This window comes from Pituophis catenifer, unplaced genomic scaffold, assembly GCF_029215685.1.
Source record: "Pituophis catenifer annectens isolate HBS135680 unplaced genomic scaffold, rPitCat1.0.hap2 SCAF_3, whole genome shotgun sequence".
In the NCBI taxonomy this organism is placed as follows: Eukaryota; Metazoa; Chordata; class Lepidosauria; order Squamata; family Colubridae; genus Pituophis; species Pituophis catenifer.
Genome location: NW_027256883.1, coordinates 31,099,187 through 31,114,623, shown reverse-complemented (window position 1 = coordinate 31,114,623; position 15,437 = coordinate 31,099,187). Strand labels below are relative to the sequence as shown.

Sequence of the window (15,437 nt, the reverse complement as noted above, 5' to 3'; positions counted from 1 at the left end):
TATCAGGCACAAACCAGCTTTTTTTCATTTAAGAAAAGAGGGAAGGGGGATTTCGGTTTTTTGATAAGGGTGGATTGGAAAGAAATGGTGTGTGACTTTTTGACCATCTATTTCCCTACTCACAATCACCCAGTGGTCTTCAAGGTTGGTTTTCAGCCACATAAAATCACACTTGGGAATCCATTGGTGGAGGTAGCTTGAGTTGGAGGATAAATACATGCATTTCTAGCCAGCTTTTCAGTAGTAGCTAAAAGCATCTGCAATGCTTTAAATTGTACTTATTAAAATTATTTAAAGGGGGGGGATTGCAAACCTGAATGACAGGGTTAGACCTAAATTACTTGCCACAGTATAATAAAATAGTACAATAGGGGAATTGCAATTTTTAAAGGAAAAAAAAACCCACTTAATCTCTTCATCTCCCTCTCTGCCTGACATAATAGAATATTATTGTAATTACTGAACCATTTAGCAAAAAATTGGTATATTTATTTTATACGTTACTGTTACTAGGACGACTACAACTGCCGTTACTGATATTTCTCTAAAGCAGGTTACAGTTTGAGTCCAGTGAAAGTCTTGGATTAAAATACTAAAATCCTGTGATAGGGGAAATAAGGAATAAAATAAAGTTTTAATAGCACTTTGCTCTCAGACACGACAGTAATGGTATTTCTTAGATGTCAGAACAGTTAGCCCCTGCAGAACCCATTGCTTAAAGATGCAAATAATTTAAAAGAAAATCTAGGAATGACTTAATTCTCCCATCACACCAGTCTATTAAATTAGAATGCCCCAACTGAACATTGGGCCCCATTCAAATCAAGTTGTGAAATTCAGTTCTCCTAATAAACACACAGATATTTGTATTCCTTACTAACCTCTAGAAAACAAGGTGAGAAATATCCAGTCCTCCTTATGTTGCTGAATTTTTATTTTTAGTACCCAGCACTCTAACTGGTACAGCTAAGAATTGTGGGTTTAGTAAGTGACACAAATTCTTGATACCTGGTTTAAAGTTTGTCAGATCCTGGGCAAATTAGTTGATCTATGCAACTATAGAACAAGAGGGGTGCTATTATTTTCTATACGTGTTTTTCCTGCAGACCTATTTTAAGAACTGAAGAAGAACATGAGGCTGTCTATAAAATAATGAAAGTCATTCCTGATATTAATGAGCAATTATCTGAAGAACAGATAAAGGAAATCAGCAAAGTAGTTCTAAGAGAATACTGGGTGAAGGAAAGTACAGGTAGGTAAACATAGGCTTTTTAAAAATGTGGTTACTTCTTGAAGGGTCAGAGGTACCAGCTAATGTAAGCCAAAATAAGAGATGGTGGAACTTGTAGTTCAGTTTTATTATGGAACCAAAGCTACACCAAGCACTGGACCAACCTATTTTATTAGATTAGGTATGTAATTACTTTTCCCTCCTATGGCAGGCAATTTTAGCAAATAAATTTCTATTACAAGATTACATTTGAAAAAAATTTAGAATCATTCATTTTTGGGGTATCTTTTATTTTTCTCTTGCACCATTGACATTGATTTTAACCTCTATTCTAATGCTCAAGTTTATTTCCTTCCTCGTGTTCTATAATGGAAAGTAAAATGTCATTATTCTGCTAGAAAGATAGATGTGAAAAGTCTTTTAATGAGAAATGCAGATATGATGGTTATGTTTTTACCATTAGATTATGCATTTTTTCTTTCAAATACTAAAAGTGGAATCTTTTGTTATTAAATCATCAGTTTTAACATTGTAACTTTTGTCCTTCTTCCGCATCCCTTATCCAAATCCGTTTTCTTTTTGAATTTTGATTCTTCCTTACATTGCATTCTTAAATATGTTGGAGGTGTACCTAATATTGATTCTATATGAAATGAAATGATAATACAGTCAGAATATCTGTTAACCACCCATAGTGACTTTATATAAAGTAAAATTAAAGTTAAAAAGCTCAAGAGACAAAATAATGGTCACCAGTATAGGGTCAAACCAGCATATAGAAGTTGAACTACCAAAACATACTTCCTCCAACCTTTAATTTACAACTGCAATCCTGGAATATACTGGGCTTGATAGTGTCACAAATTGCCAAAAGCACAGGTGTCAAACTCGCTGCATCACATTGCCATCATATGACGTTTTGTGACATTTTTCCAATTCATGGAGCTGGGATGGGAGTGGTCTGTGCGTGATCATCCGCCCCGTGGGCCACCAGTTTGACACCCCTGGCCAAGAGATTAGCAGGATCCATAGACTCAAACAGCCTGCTTTTCTGCAGGAAGTCAGATAAGAAGATATCCATGGCCAGTTGTCTTCCAGTAAAGACTGGAAACCAGATTAAAAAAGTGTTCTGGTATATATTATACATTTTGAGTATATATGTGAAAAGCATCATTAAGTTGCCATGACGTCAAATAATGTTATTTTCAAAATGCCTCACAAATTAGTTTTAACAAGTTTTTGAAAGGATCCAATCAGAATTTTAGGAGCAGATGACAATCTCTCCTAATCCAACTCTCATGTGTGTAGATTGAACTTGGCATTTGACCAAAGACTTAAGAAAGTCCTAGCTGCCACACAGATTATCCTCATATAAGTAACACTCATTCTCTAGATGTGTAGCATGATGTGTACACACACAAAAAGTCAATTGCATTGTACTTTATATCCCCAAGCAGCTGCCTCAAATAATTGATCACCTGTGGTGTCAGAAAGAGGAGAAGAGATCCTTGCTCTTGATTGTCTGATTCTCTCTCTCTCTTTCCTTCTCTTGGAACTGGCAGTTGTTGGATCCAAAGAATGAAGCTCATGAATGGGCTGTAGTAACAGTAATAAGTAATATATGGACAAGGGGAATTTCACCTAACCTGCCTCCTTCCAGACTGAATTCAACATTGATGTAGAAAAATAAAGTGAATTTATTGTAAGATTTATTTATTTATTTACTATGAAAATTTATCTCAATGCTCATTTGTTTCAGTTCACCAAAACGCCATTAAGAAATATTCTATTTTTGATAACACACAGAGTTTGAACTAGAATTTTATATTATCTTTTTTAAAAAATCAGTCTTGTCTGACTTACCAAAAATTGAGAAACCAAGTTTCAAATAATAATATTATTTGAATCAATCAAATATGTTCATTGGTAAGAGTTAACAATAGTGCTGATCCTTTGAAATAGAAAGATAAACCAACTAAGAAGAATATAGTAACCGAAGGACATGTTATTAATAGACAGACTAAACTGTAATCTGAGCAGACAGGAATTACATTATCATAAATTAAGACAATGAAAAGGACAAGTTCAAGGTCAAAACTTGTGATTGGGGTGATTGGGGTGAAAGCTGGCATCTTATTTGGAAAACAAAACAACTTTATCCAAATTTTGTTTACTATCTTGGCCACAAGGACAGTTGTGTTGGATTAGATGCTCTGTTGATTTAATATATTCAGTAAAACCTGCAATATGGTGGCACAGAATGAGATCTAAAATTGTTGAGCATCAATGTGCAAATGAGATAAAAGGTAATCTTAATGATTCAGACTGCCACATTATGCTTTTAAAGAGAAAGCAGCTCTGCATCAATGTGCAATCTTTTCCAGTTCTTTGAACCTGGTAAAGCAATATTTCAATCTTATCTGATTTGGCAGGCTAAAAATAAAGATTTTTATTTTTAAAGTCAATAAAGATTGACTTTTTCCTAAGTGAAACTGACTTTACAAAAATAATGCATGCCTGATGAGTCTTTAATCCCCCAAAATCATTTTATATAAGAAAGTCAGGGGGACTAGGAATATGAAAAGTAATGAGGTTGCTTCTGTTAATGGTTCCTTCCCCATATAACTCCATAATAATGACAGCTTCATTTAAAAAAACAAAAAACAGTAAAGATTTCACATACATTAAATCAAATGTACCCTCATATCAAACATCCACATGGTTGACAGGTCTAATGTCATGGAGAAAATTGCAATAAGACATACATGACATGTACTCAGGGATGTCACAAACAAACACCAACTTTTAGGTACTTGCACACCAACATCCGAGAGAGATACATAAGTTGCAGTATTTGTGTCAAGATGCACTTGCCTACCTTGCCTTTTCCTCCCCTATGGCCCCTAGCAGACATCCATAATGTCATCATCATCCTCTTTTAACAACCCCATAATCCCTTGCAGGGTGGAGTCTGGGCAACTGAATGGAGCTGAGTGTTTACTGGCTGGATGCCCTTCCTGTCACAATGCAGAGGTTTTTTTTCAGCAGATATATTCCCAGTGTGCCCAGAGAAAGAAATATCTGCCTCTACCAGTGGTGGGTTGCCCCCGGTTCGCACCGGTTTTATAGAACCGGTAGTAAAACCAGCGGTAGGCTCCACCCACTGACCCTGATGTGATGAAAATGCTTCTGCGCATGTGCAGAAGAGCGCGTGTGTGAGAGAGTTTTGCTCGCGCGCACGCGGCCCCGTTACAAACCGGTAGTAAAGGTAAGTAGAACCCACCCCGGCCTCTACCAAGGATCAAACTCCTGACAGCCTCCTGATTGTGAGGCGAGAGCTCCACCTCTAGGCCACCGCACCACTCACACCCATAATGTCATGGCTGACTCTAAATTTGTGTGTGTGTGTGTGTGTGTGTGTGTGTGTGTGTGTGTGTGTGTGTCCTCGAGTCAATCTTGACTCCTGGCAACTGCCTGGATAAATGTCTGAGTTTTCTTGGCAAGGTTTTTTCAGAACTGATTGCCCATAGCCTTATTCCTAGGACTGAGAAAAAGATTGACTGGCCCAAGATCCCCAGCTGGTTTTAGCCTTAAGGCAAGATTAGAATTCATAGTATCCTGGTTTGTAGCCTGACACTTTAATCACTACATCAAACTGACTTTCTAAAATTCTCTCACATGGATGGAATAAGGAATACTGTTTTAACGTTGTTGATTTTACTACTGACATTTCCTTGTTACCCTTAAGATTTCCACTGCTTAACAATAACAGCGAATATACTGTAAGCAAGTCTTTGTGTATGTTCTGTTACGAAGAGTTCAAGATGAACCTTTCACATCTATGAAAGGACAAGCTACCCTGAATACAGATGAATGTAATACTAGCATGGAGCCTGTGCCACTGTTCTGCTTGGGTGTGTTTAAAGTAACCACTGATATTTTACCAGAAAAATGAAAAAGCAGCATCAAGAGAAAGGAAATGAGACAGTTGAGAGTTATCTAATTTTTTCTGGAGCTAATTGATATGTGTAGAGAAAAAGTATGCATAATTATAATAATTTCAGTAAAAACTGAATTTAACCAAAATAATTTACCACATTGGAGAAGGTTTTGGGCCTAGTCAGTCTGGAACGTTAGTGGTCATTTGTATGTAAAACAGATGGTCAATCAAACTCACATCTTCAAATGGAGAATGTCGTCTGACAGTTTTTAAAACAGAATATACAGTTCTTTAAAGGTAAAATAATGATCACTTGATTTGCATGCTTTGAAATACTTGTACATTAAAGATGGGAGGGCCCTTCTGAGACCCATTCATCTGGCACACTAAAGAAAGTGAGGCACATAAAAAAAAATAGACTGAGCTTGGGACACTGTCATCTTGATTTTTTTGGCTACCTTGCAGTCACCTGACTTCCAAGGTACAGAATGTACTTCCTTGGGAATTGCCCTCAGCTCCCACTTTTCCTGCTTATAATAATTTAGTCTGCGATTTGTTTAATGGTGGTTTTGACAATTGTGTGAGATTGTAAGCACCAATTGTTCTTAGTTTGATGCTTTCTGAATTTCCTGAAAACAGATGGAAAACGTCTGCAAAACATTGCTCCATAATTGACAGTGGTTTTAAACTGCATTGTAGATATGTCTAAAAAGCCTATTTACTAATTCACTCCCTTCCCCCAAAGGTATATGGAAATTTTAAGGGCAGAAAAAGGTTCTATACATGGTTTTGGACTTTAAGATGTTCAAGATCATTTCCTTATGTTCTGTTATTTAAATTGGACATTATATGTGCTCAACTTTGAAGAGTCTGTCTTGTTTTGCTTTGTGGCTTGGTCATTTTGGAGTTGGGCCTGGTCAAAATTAAATGAAAGGATAGAAAGATAGCATTTTGAGAAAATTTAAGATGGACTTGGATAAAGGTAGTCCTTGACTTACAACCAAAATTAGGACTGAAACGTCTGTCTCTAACCAGTGAGTTGTTAAGTGAGTCACATCTGATTTTATGACTTTTTTTTTGCTGCAGTTGTTTAACAAATAATGCAGTTGATAAGCAAATCAGGGTGTCCCTATTGATTTTGCCTATCAGAAGCCTTCTGGGAAGGTCTCAAATGATGACCATGAGACTCCAGAACACTGCAACTGTCACAGACACATCCCAGTAATTTTTTTTACTACCAGTTCTGTGGGTGTGGCTTGGTGGGTGTTGCAGGGGAAGGATACTATAAAATCTCCATTCCCTCTCCATTCCAGGGGAAGGTTATAGCAAAATCCCCATTTCCTCCCGATTTGGGAGGCAGAGCTGGGATTTGGGAGGCAGAGAATAGATGGGGATGGGGCCAGTCAGAGATGGTATTTACTGGTTCTCTGAACTACTCAAAATTTCTGCTACCGGTTCTCCAGAACTGGTCAGAACTTGCTGAATACCACTTCTGCAGTTGCCAAGCACCTGACATGACTGTGAGGATGCTGTGACAGTTGTAAGTATGAGAACTGATTGTAAATCACTTTTTTCAGTGCCATCATAACTTTGAACAGTTGTCAAGAATTCCCTGTGGAGAGGTTCTACAGTTCTGCCATGTACAAAATGCTTCTGGGAAGGAGAAATGGTGTCAGCTGTTGCCACTGCTGTGCTGCTACAACTTGAAGTGTGAAAAACCTGTAAAAAATGGTGGGGGTGGGGAGAAGTTGTTGAGAATCATTAAGGGATAATAGCCTATCCCTTGAGATCATTTATCCTTGTTACAGTAAAGCAAGAGTTTCCCCCATGAACATGCATGGGAAAAGTGTTCTAGAACTTTGGGAGCTAGTTGGAACATTGGGAATACATTTTGGGCACAGCTGGAATGTGGAGAATACATTTTGTGCTCATTTGCAAAGTCTCTAATCACAAAATAGCGGCTATAGAATAGCAAAGCACTACCTTCATTCCCTCTTCCCTTCCTTCTCTTTGGGCAGGGGGCCATACCACAAAATGGCTAGCTGCATCATCCCAATAAGTCTGTTTCTTTAAAAAAAAAAAAAAAAAAAGAGAGAGAGAGAGAGAGAGAGAGAGAGAGAGAGAACAAAGCTGTAGGGGCTGCTTTGCAGGTTCAGAAGTTCAGAAGTGGAAATGAAGTAGATGCTAGAAAGCAGCAGTTTGCCAGTTTCCACATTTTGTTTCAAATGAAAAGGTTTTATTTTAAGAAGTAAAATGTCATTTTAGGCTGGGTATGTAGATGATACCAAGAAGGACTACTGGGGCATAATGGGGCCTTCATAGAGACTTTGGTTCTACACAGGGGTGGGCTTCAGATCCTTTACCAATGGGTTCGCTGCCCAGTTGCTGGGTGGGTGTGACCATGGTGGGTGTGGCCTAGTCAGCCGTCTGCACCATGGTGGTGGTGGTGGGCATTTTTCACCCTCCCCAGGCTCTGGAGGCTTTCCATGAGCCTCCAGGAGAGCAAAAACTGCTTCCCCCGGGGTCCAGAGGCCCTCCGGAAGCTGGAAACAGGCCTGTTTCTTGACTTCCAGGACCTCTGGTAGGCCCATTTTTTTGCCCTCCCAGACACTCTGCATGGCTCCTGCACTTACCTGGAATGAGGAACAGATTGTGTGGAGACTCCTGGGAGGGGCGGGGTGGGATGGGCATGGCCAGACAGGATTGGCATTTGGGGTTCGCTGAACCCTGGCAATCCTTGGCTAGAGGATTTCCCAAACCCTGCTGAACTCCCAGGAGCCCACCCCTGGTTCTACACATGGGCACACTATATGCTGGTTGCAAATATTCTTGCTATTATAAAAAGAGGATTTCATGGCTAAATATTTGACAGGCTATAACTTTTGTCAAATAAGTTATAGTTTTGTCAAATAAACTATATGCATTTTTGGTGGTCGATGTCATTGTGGGATCAAATGATTTACCATCTCAGAGTTAGGAGCACGTATGTTTAATTTAGATATGGCTGTCATCAATCAATCATACATTTTTCTTTTGAAAGCAAAAGAGGAAAATTGAGTGTTTTCAATGTTTCATGAAAATATGTTGGCTAGATTACACTTGTAGGTTTGTTACACTTCTGAATGCTGTAGACATATTAGTTCATTTTCTGTAATTTGGATGTGAAATTATGATCTGTTTCTATTTTAATTTTAATTCCAGTGGATGCGAGCCAAGGATTCTATATTATACTTAGAGGCTCTGTTAAGCCACAGACAAAGTATTACAAAAGACTTATTGGAGGACATTTTATTTCAGTGCCTCCTCAGGTGACTTCTGTTACAAATGAATCAAACCCAACTGAGGTAGCATCATCTGATATGGTAAGTTTTAACAGAGATCTACCATTAAGCACATATTAGTAGAAATATTTAAGAAGGTCAAATTAGGTACCTACGTTTTTATTCTCAAAAAATTGTTTCAAAACATACAAGGAAAACAAGATTGAAATCTGATCAAATGCCTTTAATAAAAACAATTTTTGTTTATTTATCCCTTCAAGTCAACAAAGACTCTTGGCGATTACCTGGACTAGTCCCTGAGGTTTTCTTGGCAGCATTATCATAAAATTGTTTGCCATTATCTCCTTCTTAGGGCTGAGAGAGAGGACTGGCTCAAAGTCAACCTGCTGACTTCAAGCCTAAGGTGGGACAAGAATTCACAGCCTCCCAGTTTCTAGCCTGGTGCCATAAGACCATCGCGTCTGGGCAGGGGTGGGTTCTACTTACCTTTACTACCGGTTCACAACCGGAAGCTTCTGCGCATGCGCAGATCACTGATGATGACATCCAGGGTGATGGGCGGGGCCTCTACTACTTTACTACTGGTCCTTGTGAACCAGTCCGAACCAGTCGCAACCCACCACTGCCTCTGGGTTTCCAAGGATCATCTCCTCTAGGGGGCTAAGGAACTGCTTGAATATGTCAAACAATTTTTCTAGGCATACAATCTTTTTTCTGGTGGTATTTCCATATTTGACTATCAACCATGATGGGTTAAGTCACGTGTCTAAGGCAGAATCCCACTTCACTAAACATGTTCTCCCATGTATTAATAGTATTGTTTGACATTTTCCTCTTATTGAGCAGTCCTTAATTTCCTTCCGAGAGAGAGAGGGGGGAGGAAGAGAGAGAGAGGGGGGAAGTAATATTGACCTATACCAGGTCCTTAGAAAGGACTCAATAGGTTGACAAAATGACAGATCTTGTCTAAACATCAAGGTGACCGTGCAACCAACCATAATAATCTTTATAGTTTCCTAGTCTTAATTTGGGAGCTCAAGTGGATCATGTTGGCAGGTCTGGGGTTAGTCCAGATCTGAGAATTCTTATTTCCAATAAGTACAAAGATCCTTTTTTGGTGGCGCATCGTATAAAATCCTGATCACTGCCACGACAAAGCTAGGTGGCATTGCTAGAAATTGAGGATTAACAGTAAATTGTTGGCCCTTAACATAGGACATGTACTCCCAGAACCAAAGGTTACTTAGTTTAGTTCTAGCAATTTCTAATGCAGACTCCAATCAATGAATATTCAGTGTCAGCAAGTAGTGAATACCTTTTAGCTCAGTTTATTATTGTTTAGCAAGAAAAAAAAAACCCTTGGTTTTATTGAACTGCCTTGATCTAAGAATATTTGCAAAACATCTTGGAGAGTGGTGTAATGTAGAAATCGCAATCTCTCTTTAGATCATCCACAGTGACCTAAATTAACCTGAGTGGCATGAAAAGGTGGGAGAATGTTGTCTGATTTTTTATTTTTATTTTTTTGGTGATAGATGTTATCACTTGCTTTAAAATATATAGTTAATTAAAGACTTAGTTGTATTATTTTATCAGTCAATCTATGCATCATAGGGAAAAATGTATTTCTGAGCATGCTAGAGTACATCTATTGAAACTGTAAAGCAAATGCACCTTTCTATAAGACCTTATGAATACTACTGTTTGAAAAATAAATGCAATTTAGTTTTGCAACATTTTGCTACATTAACTCTGGCATCGAGATATAGTTTGGTGTCGTAATTGAGGCTAGAACACAGGAGATCATGAGCTCAAATGCCATTTTAGGCACAAAGTCAATTGGATGACCTTGAGCCAGTAACTTTCTCTCAGTCCTAGAAAGGACGCAATAGCAAACGACTTCTGAATAAGCTTCCCAAGAAAACTGCAGGGACATGTCCAGGCATTTTCTGAGAATTAGATATGACTAAAGAGAAGAAAAAAAATATTCTGGCACTAACAACAATTGAATACCATTTTTTTAATTGCACCATTTTATATGTCCTGGAAAAATTGACAATAAAACTATACTAACACCATTTATTGAGGACTATTGTGTAATTATTCTAATTTTTCAAATGTTTAAAACAAAACTAAATAACCAGAAAGGTACTGACATCAGAGACGATTAACTGGGCCATCTTGATTACAGCTTTCCAAACAATCTGAAAATACTTTAATATAATGCAATTTTAAGAGGAGGAATTCCCATTTGTGAATTTTCTTTTGTTTGATTAAGCCTCAGTCACCTCTTGAAATAGATTAAAGGAATTCTACAACATATGGAATTCTAAGATAATTCCCACCTCATATTTGCTTAACAATTTCATTTTTCACCTTAACTAGGAGGTGGGCACCCCTTGGATCAGGGGTGTCAAATTCAATTTCATTGAGGGTCGTATCAGGGCCGTGGTTGACCTCAGGGGACTGGGTGGGCATGGTCAACTGGGTGGGCATGGACAGCTTGATGCCACTCACTGGGCGTGGCTGACTGGGTGAGTGTGGCCAGCTTGACACTACTCCCCGAACTGCTGGCATGTTTCCCCTTCGCATTGGGTAGACTGGTCCAAAGCTGCATTGGGTAGACCGGGCCAAAGTGATGCAGACTGGCCCCTTACATTTTCCAGGACAGCCCCGCGGGCCAGATCTGACCACATCACAGGCCAAATGCAGCCTGCATGCCTTGTGTTTGACACCCCTGTCTTAAATGCCTTTATTAGAATTGGTTGCATGCAAGCCCAAATTTGTTGGTATATTCTCTTACCAATTTTATGCATTTTCATGTTTTAATGAGCCTTTTGGAATCAGATTTTATGCTCTTTTGTATTACATTTTCCTTATAGTTCTGTTGGAAGTGAATGTGTATGCTCATTGCAATGCTGCCTCATAGGCATGTTCTGATTTTGTTATTTCTCTAGTTCACACAGCTCATATTTATAATATTTTTAAAAAATATAATTGTACTGAAAGTTTAAAAAACAAAAGTTTGATTAATACAAATGAAATAAAGTAAAGAAAGAAGGAAAGAAAAAAGTAGAAAAAAAATAGTAATGAAAGCAAAAGAAAATGAAGAATTGATTTCTGATCATTTTTACAGTAGTTATAAGTACAATTGTAGTTCTATTTACCGCTTTTTCTAAAGTTATATCACAACTCCCTTCTTTATATAATTTAGCCTATCTAATCATCAAAACCAAAGTTCCTAAATTCATTTTTTTCTGTTTTACACACACACAAAAATCATAATTGCTTTCCAAGAAGCAATAAATATAGATTTTGTCGTTTCTGTAATCAAACAGATCAATTTGCCATCTCAGCAAATTCTATTATAATGTCAATATCTTAATGCCAGATTTTTCCATCTTAGTACTACAGTAATCTTGCTACAGTTATCTTATACTGTATATAAAAAAAGTTCTATGACTTTTTTTACAACTATTTCTCTACCAGTCACAAGAAGAAAAGTTCTGATTTCAGATATAGTCAAAGTCAACTGTCATGTCCACTGAACTTTCTTGTTTCTTATTAGAAATTAATTTTGTATTCCTTGAGGGCAAATGATATTAGTTCATTTCAGTATAAGTAGTTCTATTATACATCTCAAAGATCCCTTGAGAAAGACTGTTCGTGATACATTACTACAACCTATCATCCACATGCATGCATCCACCTTATGCAAAGAGCTTTTTCATCTATTTATTAATGGAATTAATCATATGGACATATAGGCAAATAGTCAAAATATTTGAAGTCAATATAATCTATTTTAGTTAAATGGCAAGGTCTGCATCTTTATAAAATAATATAGCTGAATGAGAAGGCACAGGCAAAAGACTAAAAATCTGAAAATTAATTCAGTATTAGAAAAGAGCACACTCTATACAAAAATATTAGAGATATGATTCAGCTTTAAATGAATTTAACATTCTAAGCAACAGCAACATTTGAATTTTTGTCTCTTCTTGTTTTGAAAGTGTACTGATTTGATGGTAGAGAATTTGGCTATAAAAGGATGTCTGCAATCTTCTCTGAGAAAGGTCACTATTCAAGAATACATTTCTAATTGGGGATGGACAATAAAAACCAGCCTGATTTGTTCTGTGGGTTTAGTTTCTTTCTTCTGGTAGGAATATGTTTACAACTGAGGGGAAATTGCAAATATTGAGATGGACAAAAGTAAGAAAGTAATTTTCTACTCCATTCTTCAAATAGTGTTTATAGTTGCACCCATCTGGAATTAGCTTCAGGGAGCTGAGAACGTTAACTTATGGACTAATGGTAATCAACTTCCTTAATATTTATTTATTTCATAGCATTTATATACTTCTCCACTTACAGACAATGTAGATTGTACTATACAGAGTTTTCAGGGTTTTCTGAAATGTCAACAAGAAGGAAATAAGTACTGTATGCATTTGGGAACAGTGTGTCCTCTAATATGGAAGCAGCTATAGGACGCGGCTGCCTTCATCACTCTTTCCTTTATCAGAATAGGCCCTTAAATAGGTTACCTTTAGAAGTCCAGATAGGATGGACAGGATCATCTTTCATTAGGCAGTCCCTGACAGAATGGGACAATTCACCACAGCCAGCTGGTCACAACCATCTCTCCACAGCCATGTCACTGCGGCCAACTCACTGCAGGACAATTTGCTGCAGACAATTCTAGTGGGATAACTCAATGCGATAAATGTTATCCGCCACTGTTTCTTTGATATTATTTCCATTTTTGTCAATGGAAATAATGTCAAAGAAACAGTGGTGGATAATATTTATCACGTCTAATTATCCTGTGTAAATTATCCATGGCAAATTGTCCCCTAGTGAGTTGGCCGCAGTGAGATCGCTGTGGTGGGTTGCCCACAGCAAGTTGTCTTGGATCCATCCCTGATGTGTTCTATTGTTTTCAGGAGGGAAATTCCAGTGGCAGCAATGACTAAACCCACTGCTGCCTTGATTTTTTTCAATCCATTCATCACTATTGTGGAACATTTCAGTGATTTTATACAACTATTAAAAATTTCAGCTGTCATCACGAGTATAAACATCCACGTTATATGTTACTGTTTTGCCTACAACAAGTTGCAGAAGTATATAATACTGATGCATATTTTTATAATTGTGTAAAACATAAAGGAATATTAAATATTAATTTCTATTATTTCTTTTTAATTATTTTGGAAGTTTGGTGTAGGGTGCTGTTTTGGGACTTTGGTACCACTCCCTTTAAAGATGAAACATGATGTACTTACTGTTCTTACAGAGGAAAACTGTGATTTTATCAAAATTCCATCCATCAATTACTTAAGGGTAAAAGAGGTAAGCATTTTGCATAAGAATGGAGAACCTGTGGATCTCCCATTCTTGCTGATCTTCTGTTCCCAGTGTTTTCAGCACAGGGTCATAGCATTTTGCAAATGTCCAGAATGCTACGGCTTCTTAGAGTTACTTATTTGTTTAAACGTGTTTTGCATTTTCATCTTTGAATAAAATCCTGAGTGTAACCCATGAAACAAAGCACAATGCAACAGCTGGACACTCACTTTTCTCCTTTTCCACCCCTCAACCACAGACAAGGAGAGAGAGTCAGAAAAAGAAAAAAGCAATAAAAAACCCACTAAGCTGTTATAAGCTCCTTAAATTTAAAATGCATCTTCTTATACTTAAAATATTGTATTCCATTTTTTATTATTATTTTATAAAGTACTTAAACACCCCAAGAGAGACATGTGCAGATTCTGGACAATTGATGCTACATTCCTATTTTTGGTAGTCAGAAATTGGATGCTAAGTATTGTATGAAGCAGCCCTCTAATGAACATGTTTGAATGACTGATAAGGTGGTGAAAATTAAAACATTCTTTTATCATACTTTCCAGGCTTCCGTCCACTAGAAAAAAATGCTGGATAAAGAGTCAATTACTTTCACCCAAAGAATTCTGATTAAACTGGTAAAGGGCAAGCTTCCCTGAGCCTCATTTTAAAAACGCACAGCATAAATGAGCTCATTCATTTTCAGTTCCAAGAGAGGCTTCATTAAACCAGTTTAATCAGTGTCTTCTCCCTTTACTATTAACCTGTATTCCAAGGCTTTATCACTAACATATCTGCCTTTCCCAAACATATTAGTTGTGGCCCGCCAGGGGTCAGCAGAGCTGGCTGCAGATTCGGACAGTGAGGAGGTTGAGGAGGAACATGGGCCAGTCCTGGAGTCTGGGGAAGGGTCTGATGAGGGCTCTGCGTCGGAGGCAGAGAGGGGGCCAGGGCCGAATGCCAGGTATCAGCTGTCTTCAGAGTCAGACATCAGTGAGGCAGACAAACAGCTGGAGCCTGTTCCCAGTGTGCGCATACGCAGAGTTGCCAGACGAAGGGAACAGCTAAAGAACAAGGGTCAACTTGGGAGTAAGGCCACAGGTGGACAATGAATGGTCCCTCCCAGAGGGAATAAAAGAGGAGTGAAAGGGGACTGGAGTTTGCAGGAGACAATTAGTTCACCTAATTGGTTTGTGACTCTCCTAGACTCCTTGCCAAATTTTGAAGATATCAGCCTGGCAGCTCTCCAAGCCAGGTAAGATCTGGGACTGTAAATTCTCCCTTGAAAGACTTTGCTGAAAGTGAATGAGAGGAATTTACTGTTTGTTTAATAAAAGGGGTTTCATAAAAGTTATGAATGGGTTTTGCCTTAGAAGGAACTAGCAATGGCTGCCAATAATATTATTAAAAATCATTGCTTCAAGATACAGACTTAAATAAGTACAGACTGGACTTTTTATAATATTATTTACATTTCAGTTTCCTTATTAACATACATCTTCACGTGCATTTGTATTAAATTGGAGCAATTGCCTTTTGATTAACATTGCAGAACCCTCTGTTTGGAGGTAGACCTGGAAAAATCAAATCAGTTACAATTTATTTCTGTCATGATGGATGCATTCCATTAAAA

At 37.8% G+C, this 15,437-nt stretch overlaps 1 protein-coding gene across 1 annotated transcript in view; it reads left to right on the top strand.

The window, feature by feature from the left end:
• Positions 1-15,437, top strand: part of CNBD1 (cyclic nucleotide binding domain containing 1) — a 135,981-nt gene that overhangs the window by 70,385 nt on the left and 50,159 nt on the right. Inside the window, exons 4-6 of the mRNA XM_070942246.1 lie at positions 1,107-1,252; positions 8,373-8,533; positions 13,676-13,810. Coding sequence (XP_070798347.1) covers positions 1,107-1,252; positions 8,373-8,533; positions 13,676-13,810 — 442 coding nt within the window. The remainder of the gene's footprint in view (positions 1-1,106; positions 1,253-8,372; positions 8,534-13,675; positions 13,811-15,437) is intronic.